The following is a 19,760-nucleotide window of genomic DNA, read 5'->3' on the forward strand; positions in this document are numbered from 1 at the left end:
TGGGAAGCCCTTCCTTATTAATATTAGTGTAGAAGATGTTTACTTCTCAGCATCATACACCAATTACTACTATTTAAAAGGTGTTCCAAGTTCTCATTTGTTTTTTTCAATTTAGTTGCTGGTCAAACAGGGAAAAGGCCAAGAGGTCTGGAGTTTTAACTCCTAGTTTATTTTGGAACATTATCTTCTAGATACAAACAAAGGCTCTTTAGGGGGCATTTGGACTGCATCCCTCCTCACCCATCAAATTGAAGAGGAATAAAATTCTGTGGAATAAATATATCAAAGTAGCAAGTGCATGAAAAACTGAATAGCCCTTCATGCTTGCTTTCAGAATTTCAAGCATAGTAAACATAGGAATCTATATGTCCTCTGTCTCTTTGTGTGAATACAGTTCACTTAATTTCTCAAACTTTGGTCCCCACTCTTTCATGTCATCATACACAGTCTCTTCATCCAGTCCAGAGGAATCCAGGGAACTGAGACTGCTGGCTACTGAGCTCTCTCCCTCTGTGTAATATACCTGTAGGGAATCATGGGGCAAGGCCTGGGGCTGCTGGTCAGCATCCCTAACAACATCTGACAGATAATGACCAAAGTCTTCACTGGTAAAGGAGGAGCTCCTTCTAGTTGCAGATGCTTTTAGCTGCTCCTGTGGGCTAGGTGCCACATTGCCGCTCAAGGAACAGTTCAGCTCTGATGGCTTCCCTTTCTTCTTGTAGAGAGAAAGAGAATAGGCTGGGCTAGTCTGAAGTGACCGCTGGAGTTCTGCCATGTTGTAAGCATCCTGGAGTGAGAAATCATCCCTGTTAAATGAACAGTCACTGTAGCCCCCAACTTTTTATGCTTTAATGGACTAACCATATTGTTGGCATGGAAAGAAAACATTCACAAATAGTCTTAGGTTTGATCTGAACACCACACTAGAGCATGAAGACAATCCAGGGTGCACTTTATTGGCCCATTAATTTAATTGCAGTGCATGGGGAGAGCTACAGGAATGCCAAAGACCACTTTACAGGTGTCAGTGAGCAAATGCAGCTTTCCCTTAATGCAGCTGTAACAGAGACATTTAGGTTTACCTTCACTGTATTTGTTTTTTCAAAAAAATGTATTTTTTCTATAGTATTGAGCAGGGTAAAATCTTTATGGACGTGAACAAACCTTGTTGCTTTGCTTCAGATTTGTGTCTACTTCCTTCTTTCTTGCCACTTCTGCCAACAGTGCTGATTCATAGGCAGCCTGTTCAAACTGAAGTTTAATTTTCTCTTAGTAGCTAAAGAAAGATGATTAAACTACCTCCAGTTTTCTGATTCAGATTTGGCTGTTGCTTGGCCTTTCATCAAACACTGCTGAACCCAGTCACGAGGCCGGGGGTGAGAAGTGGATATGTAGCTTTCAAGGAAAGGTGTTACATTCAAGATTGGACGGTATGGGGCTGAACACATGACTGAACCACTTCCCAGTTGGATTTCTGTTAAATTTATTTGGCCTGTGGAGCTAGTTAGCTCCCTTGGAAGTGGGAGGAGTGTGTGGGTCAGGTGGCTGGCAATAGGGTAAAGAATCTTTTGTTTCTAAAGCTGGCCATTGTTGCAGTGGTTGAAATGCTACTCCTGTCTGACAGTTATTTGAAGTTTCAGGCCAGTTCCAAGTGCACAACTGTCTTCATCACTAAAACAACCAGTTCAATAGACACTAATTGGTAGCAGCCTTGATGTGAGTTTCAGAAAATAGACAAAGCACAGATTATGTGGGTTATCTTTTCAGTCCAAGAGGTGGTTTTTCTAGGCACGTTGGCAGGCCCTGAGGGGAGTGATGTGTTTGAAGTGCCTATGCTATGCAGAACCTCTTATGTGGCTAAATAATAGTTCTTTGAACATCTCATGCGTTTTATCTAAAGCTAGAGACCATCAGTCAGAGCCGTCAGTGTGTACATTCCAAAATACTACCTTTGCATCAGTGAAATTGTGCTAAAAAAAAGATTATCCTAATCTTAGGGCTTGTACATACGAGCACTTGTCAGTATAACTGATGACGATCAGGGGTGTGAACAAGCTACCCCCTCGAGTGACATAAGTTACACTGACCTAAGCACCGGTGTGGACATGGCTATGTCGGCAGGAGGGCTTCTCCCATCACCATAGCGACCGCCTCTTGCGGAGGTGGTTTTATCATGCCAATGGGAGAGCTTACTTCCCATCAGCACAGAGCATCTTTGCCCAATGCGCTACAGTGGTGCAGCTACTGTAGACTAGCTCTTAGTGTGTCTATGCTACGTTTCAGTCAGGGAGAGACGGCTGTAAAAAGTAAGAGCGCCTGGTCCTAAGAAATCCTGTGCTTGTGCCCGCCAGGTCTGCCGGATTGGACTCCAAAACTTTAATGTAACACAGAATAACTGCCTTCTTTCCATTCCAGAGAAGTTGCTGTATTTTGATGATGGTTGATTTGATATCTAGATGGCATGTTGAGCATGTTCATGTTTCCCTTCAGGATGAAAGGTACTAAATAAGTGTACACTATGTATAATTACTGTGTGACCTCATGGTGAATTTCTTACTCAGGCAAAACTCCCAAAATGGATAGCTGCCATTTTTGGCCCTTCCAAAATTAGGTGGGAGTGTGCCTGAGTAGAGTTAAGGATCGGGCCTTCAGTGAAGTTGGTCATATTAAAATCCTGTTTCATTGCTTTTTCTGTTTCTTAAAATAAAATGATAGATACCATTTCTTCTAATTATACACATCATTATCAGGCAATTTACAGTCCCAAAGATTATCCTTGCCCCTTGTTTCCCAGCCAGTGTTAGCTCAACACCAAACAATGTTAAGTATTTTACCCAGCAGTGTACTTTTTTCTGTAAAATTCTTATTCCTCTAAGGCACATTCCCCACATTACAAATATAGAAACTCAACGCGGATACCCATTTGTTTCTCCAGGCTTGCCCTCAAGCTAACAAATTCATACATGGTCTCTCTACTGTGCATACACTCTTATGTTCATTTGTTAAGATAACATTGGACTGCACCCATTTAATTCCTATGAAGTTGTGGGGTGCTCAGGTTTGAAATTCTGCACCAAGAATTAGGCACCCAAAATCAGTGGCCATTTATGAAGATTTTGACCAAGGTTTCCACGGTTTAAAAAAGCTGATTAATTTGGAAATGGCCTACAGTAAACAAGATCTCAGGGTGATCAATGTTATTTTCTCTGTGTGCTTCCACACTTTAAGATCATCTTTGATTGGGGGTCATTTGGTTGTTTGGATTTTGCTGCTTTATGAAAAGAACATGCTTTAATTCTTCTAAGGGAAACTCCTGTAGATCTGTCATACAAACACTATTTCCTCAATGTATGAACCATGTGTGGCAAATGTAGCAGAGGAAATAATCTTATTAAAACTAACAGGATCTGTGAACATAATTCCATATGCCACTTGCAAAATATCCCCCTAGATATTTAAAATGCATTCACAGTAATTCATCAAAAATTTGAGGACATTTTACAAGTGAGAGATTATTTTTTCAGCTGGCTCCCATAAATGTTCAATAGAAATGTTAATGCATAAGAACTCTTTGCATGCTTATTTATTTGGAAGTTTAATATTCAGATTTTAAAACTATGTTAAAGTTATGTTTTCTTTGTTCTGTAGCACTCATGGCATGCCAACCATAAGCTCAGAAATACTGTTGCACCTTCCACTGGATAAAATGAAGTGTTTTAAAACAGGCAATAGTCTCTTACTGTTTCTGACATAACAAACATTAAATGTTCAGCAAAATTATCTTTTTTTAAAAAATTAACAAATCTGTAATTATCTGTTACATTTCTTCTGAATAGCAATATAAGCTAAAACTCCGGTAATCCATGTGCAGGACAAATAGAAATGTGAGAATAACCTGTTTGGTGTGGCGTGTTGTATATTAAAAGTACAAAAACAGTTTTATACTCTGGTATTTGCTTCTCTTCCCAGGAGAGAGGAGAACAGAAGGGGCCCTGCTATTTTATTCCAAGAGCTAAAAAGCTTTAGCTAAAACAAGGATAGTACCAGCATCCCTTAATGAATAAAAACTGAGAGACTTTAAGGTGTAATAAGTCATGTTCTAATAACACACAAAATGTGGTAAGAAGTGTCATCAAAAGAGGTGGTCCTGAAGATTTCATGTTAGAGTTTTCGAAAACCTTATCGCTATAGCAGTAATTGCCACTGACAACGGCAGAGCCTCCAGAGCATGAAGCCAGAAAAGGATCAACCATAAATTCTTTAACTGCTAAACTCATCCTACAAGCATTTATAATCACTCACAGGTACTTCAGCTTTAAGGCAAATTAAACTTTTATAGACCTTTATGTATCCATTTGTAAAAAAAAAAAAAAACACATGCAACCTTACAAATAGGTTCATCGGTTGCTTGCGGTAATGTAACCAGCAGCACGGAGGCTAAGGGTAAAGTACAACTGAAACCACTGTATTTCATTAGTGTGGAGAACCACTAGCCCTCTTGTATCATATTCATTTAATGGAGTGATCCTTACTTGATCTTGCTCCCCACCCCCTTCTTCATTATAGTTGAGGATATTTTCTCTTATGTCCTCCAAGTCATCATGATAGGCAGAGACATGGTAAACTCCTCCATTCAAACCTTTGTGACTCTTCCAGCGAGTCCACAGGAAAGCACCACTGAACAGAACTGTGTGAGCACATGGGAGTGAAGCAGAGAGTGATCATTCAGAAACGAAGCAGAGAATAACACATTTTTTAAAAAAAACACTGCAGTCTGCTAAAGACAGTAACTATCACTGGATATTGCACTGCCAGACTGAAGTCAGAACTGAAATGGTAGAACGGCTTCAGTCTTCACACTAAGTGCCAGAGTCTGCTCTCACATCATTGTAAACCAGAAGTAACTTAATTGAAATCAGTGGCCCAGATCCTCAAAGGTATTTATTTAGATGCCTAACTCCCACTGATTTCAATCGAAGTTAGATGCCTAAGAACCTTCAAGGATTTGGGCCAAAGTAGGTATATTGATTTAAAGCCAGTATAAAGAGAGAGGATTCAGGCCCTTTAAAAGTCAAGTCCATAAAATCATCTGCAGCTGTAGAGGTCAGCTCTCCTTTTGCTTTGAGCATTACTTCCATTAACAGTAAGTGTAGTTACACGTGATATCAAAGGGAGAAGGAGAGGCCTTGAGGTTTTCCTTTATTACAAAGTTAGTAACAACTGAAGAACTGAATAGCATGCAGAAATGGTTATTTGAGACTAAAATATCTGTTTACCGTACTGACTTGGACAGACTTGATGCTTAACAGAAAATGCATACAAAGATGTAGAACAAAAACTGATGCAGATGAGTTCTGACGAACAGATACAATTCTGTGAACAAGAACAGAAATGAAGCATAAGACAACATGAGACAAAGGGAAGAGATTGTGTCTCACACACTTTATTAGAAAAAATAATTCAGGCACATTTTTATGCCTTAACATCTGCAAATTTAAATAATTAGAAAAATTGTGTTTAGTTGCAATTTACATGCTGAAAACTGTAAAAATGTCTACTACATTGAAGATGTTTGTTAACATTATGTAAATACAAACTTGTAGACAGTGTGTTACCATCTCCACTGTAAAACACACACAATAAAATCCTCTCTTAATGCCCAGTCCTGATCCTATTGAAGTCGATGGCAAAACTCCACAGCAATTTCAATAAGAACAGGACAGGGCCTTTATTGTATAAAATTTAAAATGTACTTGCTATGAGAATGAACATTTTTATAAATTGGTCATAAGTTTTATTTTGAAATTTCTGTGTTTAAATTTTCATTCTTCAGTTTACCAGAATGTGATGTATAGATCTTACCATATGCAACAATCCTTTGCCAATTTTTTTTAATGGAATCTGATTTTGAGATACTCAAGTATAACAAAAATTCTTATAAAAAAACAGCAACTTCTGATTTATTTACATTGTGATAACTTACAATTGGCCAGATATTAAAAATAAACATGCTCCTAGCCTGGATCCAGAGGCCAAAGTCTTCTCTCAGTGACAATTTATTTCTCATGTAAGGTGACCAGATGTCCCGATTTGATAGGGGCAGTCCTGATTTTTGGTCTTTTTCTTATATAGACTCCTATTACCCCCCACCCACTGTCCCGATTTTTCACACTTACTGTCTGGTCACCCTATTCTCATGGGCTGAAATATCTATTCCATGCCTAGCTGCATTTTAAATAATGACTTTCTCCTAGCAATTTTTTTTCTAGCTTTGACTGAATTTGCATCTACCTGTACCTTCTGAACAGTTTCTTGGCAATGAAATGCCACAAAATCAGGAAACTGCAAGGGCTTTCCTCAGCTGAATCAATGCCAATTAACAATATAACTTTTGTGCACAGGGGGATGAAAAGTGACAGTGTTGGTGGATGAAACAGAGAGAAGGACAAAACAGTAAAGGCAGAGTCCAGTCTCCACAAGGAAGCAAATTCTTCACAGAAAGACAACATGGATCAGTGTCCAACGGAGAATAGATAAATTAAATCACCAAAGGTAGTATAAGATGTAGTTGCCATAACTACCTAAAAGTGCCAAAAAGCAAATGCAGATGGCAAACATGGAACTGAAACTCAAGCCTGCATCCTTGTGAAAGATTGCCAGTGTGATTTCACAGTAACGGCCAGTATAGCCATCAGGGCAATGACATCGGAACTTGGTTGGAGACTGGGAGATACACGTGCCAAAGTTACAGGGTCTTTTAGCACATACAGTGTGGACACAGTGCCTGCCTGTGGCATTCTCTGTGATCAGATGTCCCGGAGGGCAACTGGAAAGACAAAAGCAGAGTAAACCAACAAAAATCTTTGATAACAGTCAGCAGACATGAAAGAGAGCACTGAAAACCCTATGCTAGCCTTGGGACACATGCTGTATATCTGAATTAGGCTGACCAGATAGCAAGCATCAAAAATCGGGACAAGAGGTGGGGAGTAATAGGTGCCTATGTGAGAAAAAGACCCAAAAATCAGGACTGTCCCTATAAAATCAGGACATCTGGTCACCCTAATCTGAATACAGTCTTCTGAGTTGTTTTATGCCAAGGTAGCTCCTACTCTTGCAGTGCTTACCCACACGAATAGTCTCAGTGAAGTCAGGGAAGGGGCTAAAAGAGTTCTTCTCTTCAGTGAAACATAGACGAAAATAATGAGGCTCACTCCTCCAGACCCTTACTTGTGTGAATGGACTTGGGGATGCCAGTAGTCACACTAGCTCCAGTGAAACTACCTGCATGAGCAAGTGTTTGATCAAGTGCAGGATTTGCAGCTCTATCCAAGTGCCATAAAATGATGTTAACCTCTCCTATGTTTTCCCCAGCTCAGTGAATCTCCAAGCCTCTAGAGCTTTAAAGCATTTGTGACAAAAAACATCTCTACAATTCTCCTTATTAGAACAGTGCTAGTAGAGTAGTATACAAAGGCGTTGTCTTTACTGCAAAATTAACTCCAGTTGTAACTCAAGTGTTCCTAACTCGAGTCTCATCTACAGAAAAAACCCCATTACTTGAGAGTGGTGGTGCTTTTAACTTGAGTCAGCTGGCACATCAGGGGGTACAGGCTACAGCTCTAGGTAGCTAGCACAACTCATCAACAGCTAACAATCACTCTGCTGTTTCGCAGCATGACTACATTCATTTGCGCTAGGCTAACTCAAGAGGTGTTAACTCGGTGGAGGTAACTGGAGTTAATTTTGCAGTGAAGCCAGCCTTAGAATGAAGAATGAGCCGATGTTTCCATCTTAAACCATAATTTTTAGAAACACTCTGGCTCTTCGAAACTGCATCCAGCTGTACCTTGTCATATAGATTGTCAGCCTAAACACAAGTATTTTCATGTTTTCAGTTTTCTCCTGGTTATAAAATATACTTTTGAGCTAGGTTCAGATGTCTTGTTTGTTTGTTTCTTTGTTTTAAGGTATTAAATTTGTCAGGAGTTAACTCTGAATATGGATTAAGCCCCTTTAGGTTTTGCAGGAAAATATGTTCTGAAGGTGACTGACTCTTTTGATTTGAGAAACAGGGTTTTGTGTTTTTTAAAAAGTCACTTCAAGCATCGTCACAATTTTGATTATCCCATAATAATGAATGTACATGGTAGCACTCCTGCTTGAACTTAGTATGACAAGATACAGCATTCACTATAGATCATATCCTCTGATTTATGCCTAACATTTTCTACTGTTTAAAGGGCATCTGACACACAAAAACAATGTTTATATACAGGCTATCTTCAGAGCTGCTCATTTTAGAAATCTAGTAGCACAGTCATTCCATATTACTTCCCAATTTCAGTTTTCAGAAAGTGGGTCAAATTGTTCTGTATTTGCAATACTCCATGAGCAGCTTTAATAGAGCAGAAAGCCAAATGCTCAGCTGGTGTTAATCTGTTTATCTTAATTGCAGTCATTGGAGATACACCATTTTATACCAGTTGAGGAGCTGGTTGAAAGGGACTGTGCTCTGATTTACATCAGTAAACTCTACTGAAGCTAATGAGGTTGCAGAGGCATAAACAAGGGTAAAATTTGGCCCTGTATTTCACTGTTGTTTTAACTGGATGATGCAATACAGAGGACTTTCTAGTGGCAAGATTCAACTTACATACTTTTCAGCATCCAACCCTCCCACGTTGCCGTGGCATTTTTTATGCTTTTGCTTCCCCCAATTACCTGCATTCATGCATCATCCACAAGTCAATACAAATAAATGGCTGGCTACAGGGGTTGTTCCTACAAGCCTCTGAAGAGCAGCCTTCTTTCACTCCTTGGGCACTTAATACTGACACCAGCTCCTTAGTATGAGTATCCAGAGGCAGCCTGTAGTTATTAAATCTGACATCCTTCATACATCCTAAGGCAAAAAACAAAAGGGACTTGGGTTTTGAAAGCTATTCAGCAAGAAGTACTATTTGAAACAGCTGTCAGTACTATCAGACTGAGCATATGTTATATTTAGAGATGGGCCGAAGCCACAAAGTTATTTTCCAAAACTTTAGGGGAGTCTGATCCATCCCATTAGATATGGGCCAGATCCCAATATCCAAATTTTGGAGTTGCATCCCGATTATTATCCAGCTCCCTATCTGATTGAGTGAAAGACACCTGTGCCAGTTACCAATTCACCATTTTACTATGATTTCTAAGGGAGGGTTCAAATCGCAAGAAGGAAAGAGAGTGTGCTCCTCCAGTGTTTACCTGTGTCTCAGGGTGTGTGTGTGAAAAAGAACTATATTAAGGTTCTCTTTCATACAAGAAAAAAAAAGACCAATAATGACTGAGGAGGCTGGGGATGCACTACCAATAAAAAATTACAATACTGACTGGATTTGTAAACAGAATGTAGGACCCAGGTGCATATATGTCACACCAGGTTTTGGGACTCCCTCTCCTATGTTTCACCCACCAGAGCATCCCTTCTCTCCCCAGAGATGTTACTGTCTTGTCACAGGAGGATTAACTGAAGGCCAACCTCTGGTCACGAAGATGGCAGATGTGTGATGCACAGATTATACGTTTGTCTGTGCAGTATTGTACAGTGTAGTGGGGTATGTGGATTGTATGCCAATATTGAAGATACAGTACAATCCCACACCTGCATGGAGGATGAGTGGAAATATGAGGGCACAGTAAAGGTTGGTTTTGGTACCCATGGCTCCGTGTTTCTCTGCTTCCCCTTTTTGTAACCTTAACTTCGCATTTTCTGTTTTCATGAGAGTTGTTTGCATTTTAATCTACAACATTATATTAAGACCTTTTTCAATCAGTTGTTGATACATATTTAAAACCTTAACTCTAGTTTAAGGAACGTTTTAGCCTGTCCTAGTGGAAGTTCCAGTTGACACCATTATAAGCTTTCAGCTGGGAGACCTGAGCCTCAGTAATCCAAAATCCACATAGCCTATTGCTGTTTTCCTAGCAGCATTTAAAGTTAAGAAAATCTGTTTTGCAATGTGCTGTGCAATGAATAGGGCCCTACCAAATTCATGGTCCATTTTGGTCAATTCAATGGTTACAGGATTTTAAAAATCATAAATTTCATTATTTCAGCTACTTAAATCCAAAATGTCACGGTGTTGTAATTGTAGGAGTCCTGACGCAAAAAGGAGTTTGGTGGGGAGGGGTTGCGGTGCTGCTACCCTTACTTCTGCGCTGCTGCTGGTGGCGGCGCTGCCTACAGGCCTGAGCAGCTGGAGAGCGGCGGCTGCTGGCCGGGAGCCCAGCTCTGAAGGCAGAGCCACCGCCAGCAGCAAGGCAGAAGTCAGGATGGCCTGGTATGATATTGCATCCCTTACACCTCTGCTACTGGTGGGATGCTGCCTTCAGAGCTGGGTGCCTGGCCCATAACTCTCTGGCTGCCCAGCTCTGAGGGCAGTGCAGAAGTAAGGGTGGCAATACCATGACCCCACTAAAATAACCTTGTGACTCCACCTGCAGCTCCCTTTTGAGTCAGGACCCCCAATTTGAGAAACGCTGATCTCCCCCGTAAAATCTGTATAGTATAGGGTAAAAGCACACAAAAGACCAGATTTCACAGTGGGAAACCAGATTTCACAGTCTGTGACACATTTTTCATGGCTGTGAATTTAGTAGGGCCCTAGCAATGAACAATACTTCTCACCAGAAGGTAATTCACCCAGCAGTGTAGGGGCAACAGATGCCCCAAATGTAGAGAACTGCTACGGTTCTGCTTTTTAGGCTTGGGCAGCTGCAAAATGGATGCACATGGCAGATCCAGGCTTGCATATCTAATTCAGGAGGGAAATTTGCAGTACGACTGGAGGGGGTTGAAACCAGTGGATTTCCAATTATACACAGAACCTGTTGCCACAAACCTCTGGATAGGTGGTATGCAGGAGTCACTGCCCTTGTTTTAGCCCAGTGGCTGAAGTATAAGCTGTGGATGGGGCTTTTCCTGTACCTTTCCCCTAGGTATGGGTGGATTTTGACTTTCTTGACAAATCCCCACAAAGTTGCCTTGCAAAAAATCCGTTCAACTCAGGCTTTGTGCCGAGAAAGTGAACTTCACTTAATGTGCACACATCATATCAATAGGCCTTCTACATTCTTATGCCCCAGTTAAACCAAGAGTTCCTTACCTTGAAAACTTCGGTTCTGATTGACAGGGTAAGTGTTTCCAAGGACCAACCTACTGGGATCAATCACAATCTCTTTGCATACTCCTGCTGCTCTCAGGATTTCTCTCTTCCCACCTCCTTCATAAAGGCGAAGGGTAAATTCGTTTTCAATTCTCTCCAGGGTGATATGATGCCACTCACCATTATCAATGTTGTAGGAGGGAAGGTTTACAGCATAGTCTCCATCGCCCAGGTTATATGAGACCATTAAGAATCCCTGAACAACCTTGTGGAAGAAAATCACAATCAGTCCTGTATTTGATCTGTCAGGTTACTTCAACCAAACTTCTTTTAACTAATGAACTATCTTGACAAAAACGTTTACTTAAACTTAGACAAAGACAATGGACTGGCTCAGGGGGTTAGGAATGTGATTCTGTCACATCTATGTTGCCAGTTCAGTCCAAGTTTTGGAATAGCCTTCCAAGGGAAGCAGTGAGGGCGAAAGATCTATTTGGCTTTAAGATTTAAACTTGATAAGTTTATGGAGGAGATGGTATGATGAGATAACATGGTTTTGGTAATTAAATATTCATGGTAAATAGGCCCAATGGCCTGTGATGGGATATTAGATGGAGACACAGGACTAGATGGATCACTGTTCTGATCCCATTGTACACCGATGTAACTCCACTGCAGCCAATGGGATGACACAAGTGTACAGTCAGTTTAACTAGTGGAGAATCAGGCCCACTTTACTAGCATGAATTAACAGAATTGTACAGTACAGATTTTCAAGTAGTATTTTACTTGCTAGGGCAGCCTACAGCACAAAAGTACTCTCTTATCCATGTTTCACTGGGCTACACATGAGCTGGAACTGAATTCACTCTGTGCTGTGTGTCCAAGACTATTCACTAACCTGCAGGGTGATGTGTTCATCCTTGGCTCGGGAAGACATGCTCATGATGACACTATTGGGCTGTCGTGTCCTGACCGTCACCTCTAACAGCGTCCTGCGGGCAGGCACAGAAACGGGAAGCAGATACCGAATGTGGCTCCCTGGCCCAAAGGAGTATTCTTTGGCAACTAAGAAATTCAAAAACTTTTAAAAATTACCCTAAGCAGGAAAAGAGTGATGTAAGTAAAATAAAGAATTTCTCCAAATTAGTGTAAACAGCCCAATGAAATGGTCTCCAGTGCTGACATAACATGCCTTTTTGGGGAAGTCCTTCAAGACTTTGCCACTGCTCTCCCAGTAGCTCTTCCCTGCCTTCATTTTCAAAGACATGGTAGATTCCTCCACTGAGTAGGGTTAAGCGCATCTCCATCTGGATCCTGTTAATGCTGCTGTTTAAAATGCTCAGAGGGGGTTAAAAGAAAGTAACAGGAGGTCCTCCCTCACACTGCTCCTTCCCCCAGGGACTGAGCATATTTTCTGCACAGGGATCCCTACCCAAGTGACTGAGCCCAGTGCCTCCCCAGCACTCCTCCTCTTTTCCCAGCCTGCTGACCAAGGACCAGTCCATGTAGCTCCATAACTAGAAATGAATATTTTAATTGTTTTTAAAGCATGTTTACAGCAGCGCCTTTAAAATTAACACAAGTTAAATAAGGCCTCATTTAGCAACACAATGGAAATGCCTTTTACTTGTGCTCAATTAACTCTTCTTTTTCTCCAGCAATCGACTGAATTCCTTTTTGAACTCCTGCTTCAGGATGCAGATCAAACACAGTCTCTCCTGTCTGCCCACAGTCTCTGACCAAGACAATGGGAAGAGGATGAGGACACATTTAAATCAGTGTAACAAATCTGTGGCTACCTAGGACTTTATGGTTGTCACTTTGCTGCAAACATTGGCCACCTGGAGGCAGCAGGGATGGAACTCAGATCCTCCTGCACCAAAAACACAGACCTCTTGGCCCTAGAAAATAATATCCTTTTGATGTTAGCAGTACAGTGCTTATGACACGCAGCTGAGCAATTCTGATTCTGTCCCATCCCAATTAGTGAGTGTGTAACACCGACAGACCCTAGTCGATGGCGGGCGGGATCGAACCTGGAGCCTCTGGAGCTTAGTGAATGAGCCTCTACTGCATGAGCTAAAAGTCAACTGGCTCTTAGCTAAGGCTGTAGAGCAGACTCACCTCTCTCTAAGTGGTCTTGGTGCCACCAGATAGGACAGAACACCACACCCAGTTGCATAGATACCATCAGTGTAAAAGAGACGATCTGGTGATGAGGAAGACATTTCACAAAGGAATTAAAATGAGGGGTGGGATTAACAAAAAATACCCAACCAAAAAATTAGAATATGATCCTGGGCAATCAGTATGTTCAAAGCCTTATCAAAAGTGTCATTAATTGTGAACATCTTAAGGGTACTGTTCCATAAACTGCACCATCACAGCCATCAATAACATCATAGAGAAAAAAAGACTTCACCTTTATCACATCTGTAGCCATAGTAACCTGGCAAACAGTGACAGCTGAATGAGGCCCACTCGCCAAGACATCTCCCATGAATGCCACAGGAAGAGGAGCCCGTGGCCTCACAGCTCCCATCTGTCAGTGCACAGCCAGGGGAGCTATTCAGGGACTCTGCAGGAGATTCAAGGTCATACACCTTAAAGAGAAAATCAGAGAACATTGTGACTTCATTTTAACAAGCAGTTAAACTTTATCCCAGAGATCAATAGCTACACTACACCACACTGTCTGTATAATTCTAATTTCTCTCTTTTGTAGAGCTGAAGCCATGTTTTGTTTTAAAAGGCACTAGTTTTTGACATGTTTAATAAATGTTTGACTTTTAAATATTAAACAACAAGGGTCATATTTTGCATACGGATACGCTCAAGCAACACACACTGACTAAAGGAAAACTCCAGCATTTAAAATAAAGCTGGCATGGATCTATATATATTTCATTAACATTCAGAAATTCCTTGTGGGAGAGTTAGGGAATGTTACCTGGCAGGATAGATGGATAAATAATAGAAGGTGGGACAGTAGGAGATAAACAACAGCACAGTCTGGGTCTCACAGAAACATCTGCTTCCAGGTAAGAGAGAGGGTTTTATGTTAATTATACTATCCATGAAAAAAAAAAAAGCCAATACCATTGTGCCTGATATAAGCTGAGATGAATCTGACATTTAATAGAAAAAACCCCAAGTGGTGGTTTACTTTAATGGGAGCTGCACATGTGTATCTGAAGCCATGATGTGTGTCTCTAAAGTTTCATCTACCTGTTCAACCAACATTATAACAGACTGGAAGCTGGCTTTTGCTGTTCCCCAGTGGACTCCCACATTGCCAGAGAAGCACAAATGACAACACATTTCATCAAGCTGGCTGGCCTCAGTGTGAATCAGAGATGCCAACTGTCATTAAACCCATAAATGGTATATTCTATTGCTTTATATATGGTAACAAATTTATCTAGCTTCTACATCTTCATAGCGTTGCTAAGCAAAATGATCACCTTTATGGCAATTTGTGGAGGTTACAGCCTTCTCAAGAGTCCTAATGACAACTACTTTCCCATGATTTAGCATTATTTGAAATGACTCATCAGCCTAAGACCTTAACATTATATTCTCTATTTGCTATTCAATGTAAACGACATATCTTGTACATTTCCGCTGCTGAACATATAACAATTGCTCAAAAAAGGGTAAAAAATAAGTATGTAGGCAACTCATTGAAAATAAGAGATGCACTATAGGGCCAATCCTGCAGGAAGCTACTAAACCCTTATGGGGTCAGTCCATTACTAATCAGAACCAGAAGAGTGTCTACATCTTCAGAATACAAATCCCATTTCTCATACAAAATTCCTAAAACTCTAGACCCAAAAGTAATACATCTTTACAAATGCAAAAATCATGACACCTCCTCTCTTACCTGAGTATCCAAGATTAAATTGCGCAGGCAGCCAGTAAAATGCTTGTGCTGTAACTGAGGGTATGAATACGGAATTGATTCCTTTACACCACCCAGCTGAAGAACTTGGATCACATCCAAATACCTTTGAACAGTGAGATGCATAATAAAAATGAATATAAATGGGCATGTTTTACCTTAAAATACATACACTGCAGTATAGGGAAGATAAATAACACCACTCTTGCATTTCCAAAGAATAAATTTGAGGAATGGCAACTTTCTACAAGGATAAGAAAAACTAAAAACCAAATTCTCTGCTAGTGTAACTCCACTGAAAACAATGGAGTCACCCAGAAGAGAATTTGGCCCTAAGGATTACATATGGCATTTTCAAGTTTAGCACTGAAGTGGTGGGAGTTTTAAGGTGTTACAATCTACGAATCAGACTTCAGGATTACAAATTACTCTCAGTTATATAGATTGGCACCATTAAGGTAATCTTACTGAAGTCATACAATCACAGAAGTGTAGGGCTGGAATTACTCCAGATTTACACTTGTATAATTGACAGCTAAATTTGCCCTTACACATTTATGTTTGTTACTAGTTTTAATTGAGAATTTACAAGATTTACAGTATTGAGCACATAAAATCTGATTTAGTTGGGGTCCAACCCTGCTCCGTTTAAAGTCAATGGAACAAATTTGTTAGTAAGGTTTGGAGTAACAGGTCCAATAACTGTTTAATAATTAAGGAGTGTCTGTCGGGTGAGGGAGAATAATCGTGTGGTAAAGGCATAGTACAGGAGATATGGATTCTGTTCCTGGATCTACTAGGGACTTGATCTATGACCTTGAGCATATCACAAACTCTGAGGTAGGTTAGTTCATTAATGTTTGTATAGCACTTTGAGATCCTTGGATAGAAAACACAGTAGAAATCCACAGATGTCTTCTGAAGCATTAACAACCCTCCTTTCATCTTTATAAATTAGATGTTCAAAGATATTAAATTATTTTTCAGTTAATCTCCAGAAGTGCACTGTTACCTTCCTCTTTGTGGAATAGTCTCCGTGACCTCACAGTTTGTGCGGTCTTCAGTTGACAACCATTTACCTGGTCCCTCTATCTCTGAAACGATAGCTGCACTGCAACGATCCAAAGTGAATCGAACATCCTGCACCAAAACATATAAGGCTACTGTCATACCATAAAATGAAGAATTACACTGTGCTTCACTGAACTGCTTCAAACCTTGTACTGAAGTTTTAGCCATTTCCCTCTCCCTTGCACTATGCAAATGGCAGTTCTGGGCAACTGGGTGCCGGAAACCGGAGTGTTACAGGACCTATATTCACCCTACCAGTAGGTTGCTAGGCCATGCCAGGGACCCACACTAACCTTGTCATTTGTGATTGCAGGAGACATTGTGAGGAGGGTCAATGTCTGGATCTGCAAGCTTTCTATTGAGCATTGGGCCAGCGAGATGGTGACTAGGTCAGCAGGTGGATTACAACTGAGATTCAAGGCTGAAGCTGTATGCCTGTGATGATATGGCCGATCAGCTCACGCTCCTTCTCACTTGACGATGGCTGGACTGCAGTCACCAAATGTCCTAATTTTTCACCTTAGTGTAAATGATCTTGGGGCTTGCACCAAACTGAATTTAAGAATTAGCATTCAGAGGGATGTGGAATTGATTAGAGAGTGGAGGTTACACACAAGACTGGTTTGGTCAAGGTTGCTTGCAAAGCGAGTTTGGCAGGAAGCTGTCAATCCAGCCCACGGCCTGAAAAAAATGTTAACTGGGAACTGGCTAGTTTAATTTTCAGAGTAGGTGGCTCAGAGATCACACACAGAGACATCCAATATTCAAGGCTCAAGCTTTTTAGGGGTGACAAAGTTCCTCTCTTGATGTGGGGGCAGACATTTGGCTCCATGACCTTAGGGACTGGATCCAGGCAGGAAATCGCTATGGTTGCCAACCCTCAAGGACTGTCCTGGAGTCTCCAGGAATGAAAGATTAATCTTTAATTAAAAATTATGTCATGTGATAAAATCTCCAGGAATTCATCCAACCAAAGCTGGCAATTCTAGAAATCGCTACCAAGTAGTGTGGGTCAGGATGTGACCCTAAATGTGATACTAATTGGCGGTGTCCTCAGTGGCCAGCACAGATAAGACTAAAAAGGACCAGTCTTCCAGAAGTAAGTGGGACCCAGCATTGCACTGGTGGTCCTTTTGCCTATGGAAAAAAGGGGAGACCTGAAATCTTCGCTGACTGAGGTCCTGATAATCTCTACCCCCCCCCCCACACACACACAATTAGGGGGAGATGAAGAGGATTTGGAAGTGAATTGAGTCCTAGGGGAAGGCACAGGCAGGTCTACCCCAAATTACTGGTTGTATGGTATCCTGAACTCAGATAATCTCCTGGCGTCAGAGAACAGGAATGCCCCTCCCCAGTGTTAAATACCTAAAGTTGTACCCTGTTGATTAAAATCTATCCTCTGTGTCTTGTGTTCATTTGTCTGTGTGTCCTGATCAATAAAGGGTTTTGCCATTTTCTGTGCCATTTTCTATATTACAACCAAAGGCAATATATAAAAACACGAAGAAATGGACATGCAACTGTGCATTTAATTTGTGCATTTGATTACAATAGTCACACTCACAAAATGGATAATTGCACTTGCAAATGGATAATTTGGCACATTTGTGCACACAATTAACTGAGTGGAGACTACAAAGATGTTAGTTTATTTGTGAAAATTAACATTGCATCTACAAATTGCATGTATTTGTGTGCCTACTTTTAAAAAAAATCTGACCCTAAACTGTGCAAATGTATAAGATCAGTAAATGTCTTACCAGATAATTTCCTTTCTGCTAGCAGAATCTCCCACAACTCTGATACATATGGGCTATTCCCTCCTGTCTGCAGTTTCCAGAGGCAGTTCAAAGCTGTTGGACAGCCCATGTTAGCCACTCTACCTTCTCCAGCTTGCTGCCAGATGATTCATTCTAAAGCTGTGATTAGTAACAGTAACATCAATGTGAACAAGTAAACTACAGTAGGCTATAGCCTACAAGCATAGCTATCAAAATTAAATATTGTCCCTTGGCTAGGAAGCCAATCAGGGAGCTTAGAAGTGTGTGAGACGCTGCTAGCAGAAAGGTAATTGCCAGATAAGAAATTTAGCATTCTGCAGCTCAGTGTGTCTCATAATTCTGATATGTATGGGGTAACTGCAATATCAGAATCCTTGAGATTTTTGCTGTTTTTGACACGAGCTAAACCTTGTCCACATGGAGTATTAGGCCTTTAGTGTTGAAGTGGCAAGTCATGACAGTTTTAGTAAGGCATGCAACAATACTTGCATGCCTTACGCGGTCCAAAATGGCATCCCTCTATGCAGCATGACCTCACTCATATGGTGCGGGTCAGGTCATACAGTGCAGAGCGTCCTCCATGGGGGCCAGATGGAATCGTCCCGCAGTGCAGATCCAGCCCAGTGGCTGCCAGTTGGTCATGCAGGCATGAAATACATGGCTTGCATCTACAGGCAGGTAGTTGAAGCTCACCTGGAGAAGAACAGAGTTCCAATCACTTTGGAAAACAGCCCTAATGAAGCTAATGCTTCCCCCTCAATAGCCAGACTGTCCGTTGTAGATAGACTGGGTCTGGATGGTGGATGGGTCTTGGTAAAGTATCTCTAGTCTCACTGGTAGCTGCAATGGTGGTTCTAATTTCAGTTCTATCAGATTGGAGAACCATAGTCTCTTTTGCCAGTGCAGAGCTAACACTTTCACTTTTGTTTCTCCTTGCCTTATTTTCTGGATCACTTTTCCTAGAAGTGGAAAGGGTGAGAATGTGTATAGCAGGCCTTGTGACCATTTGTGCAAAAACAGCATCCGTCCCCAGGGATTTGGGGTCTGCTTCCCTGGTAAAGTACTGAGAAATCAGAGTGAAGACTCCCTGATTCAGACATCATTCTGTGTTGCTGACTGTGCACCTGCAGAACCAGTCTGCCTTTTGGTTCAGCTTTCCTTTTATATGCATTGCTCTTACGGAAGAGAGGGTCCTGTCTGCCTATTCCATTATCTCCATTGCTTTTGCGTGTAGGGTTAAATTCCTCATTCCCCTTGGTTGTTGTTATACACCATAATAGCCATATTGTCCAATTGGACCAGAACAAGTTTGCTGTCTAGGTAGTTCTGGAACTTTCGTTGGGTTCATCTTGACAGCTCTGATCTCCAAAAGGTTGATGTTATGGTTCCTTTCCCTGGGGTTCCCGGCACATCCAGCTGTGGCTAAGGCGTTAGAAGCTTGCTTTATGCAGCGCCTTGAGCTCTTTGGATATGTCTCCCTCAATGTCCTTCCCCTTGGGGTCCCGCTCCTCCTGCATCAAGGATGGCAGTCAATAGTCAGAGTTCCCTGATTCAAGAGGCCCGAGAAGAAAGAAACCTGGGTATGAGCCCTGCTTCCCTTTCTAGGGAACTTACGACTCATTTTAGGACTTGGGGACAGGACCTGGGGCCCCTTAAGGGCTTTTTCATTCTCCATTCCTGTTCTGTCCCAGGCCTTATCCCTTGGGCTTATTGGATAAAATGCTCCTTTTTTTCTTTGGAGTCTTTCCTTACTCTGCTCTTCATCTCCAGATTGGGCATTTCTTTTCTGGAGTCTTGGTTTCTTGAGCCGGGGGACCCAACGTGCCTGTCCAACTCAGAACCCTGTGC

At 41.3% G+C, this 19,760-nt stretch overlaps 1 protein-coding gene across 1 annotated transcript in view; it reads right to left on the reverse strand.

Annotated features, from left to right (window-relative positions):
- Nucleotides 1-361: 361 nt before the first annotated feature.
- LOC311529056 (neural-cadherin-like) overlaps nucleotides 362-19,760 on the reverse strand; it is a gene marked incomplete at its 3' end in the record, with an annotated part of 107,034 nt that continues 87,635 nt past the window's right edge. Inside the window, exons 25-33 of the mRNA XM_084644723.1 lie at nucleotides 16,070-16,197; nucleotides 15,040-15,163; nucleotides 13,576-13,756; nucleotides 12,052-12,218; nucleotides 11,151-11,415; nucleotides 8,725-8,905; nucleotides 6,582-6,826; nucleotides 4,533-4,687; nucleotides 362-787 (exon numbers count right to left, since the gene is read on the reverse strand). Coding sequence (XP_084500849.1) covers nucleotides 362-787; nucleotides 4,533-4,687; nucleotides 6,582-6,826; nucleotides 8,725-8,905; nucleotides 11,151-11,415; nucleotides 12,052-12,218; nucleotides 13,576-13,756; nucleotides 15,040-15,163; nucleotides 16,070-16,197 — 1,872 coding nt within the window. The remainder of the gene's footprint in view (nucleotides 788-4,532; nucleotides 4,688-6,581; nucleotides 6,827-8,724; nucleotides 8,906-11,150; nucleotides 11,416-12,051; nucleotides 12,219-13,575; nucleotides 13,757-15,039; nucleotides 15,164-16,069; nucleotides 16,198-19,760) is intronic.

This window comes from Lepidochelys olivacea (genome assembly GCF_965140295.1).
Source record: "Lepidochelys olivacea isolate rLepOli2 genome assembly, chromosome: 12".
Taxonomy (NCBI): domain Eukaryota; kingdom Metazoa; phylum Chordata; order Testudines; family Cheloniidae; genus Lepidochelys; species Lepidochelys olivacea.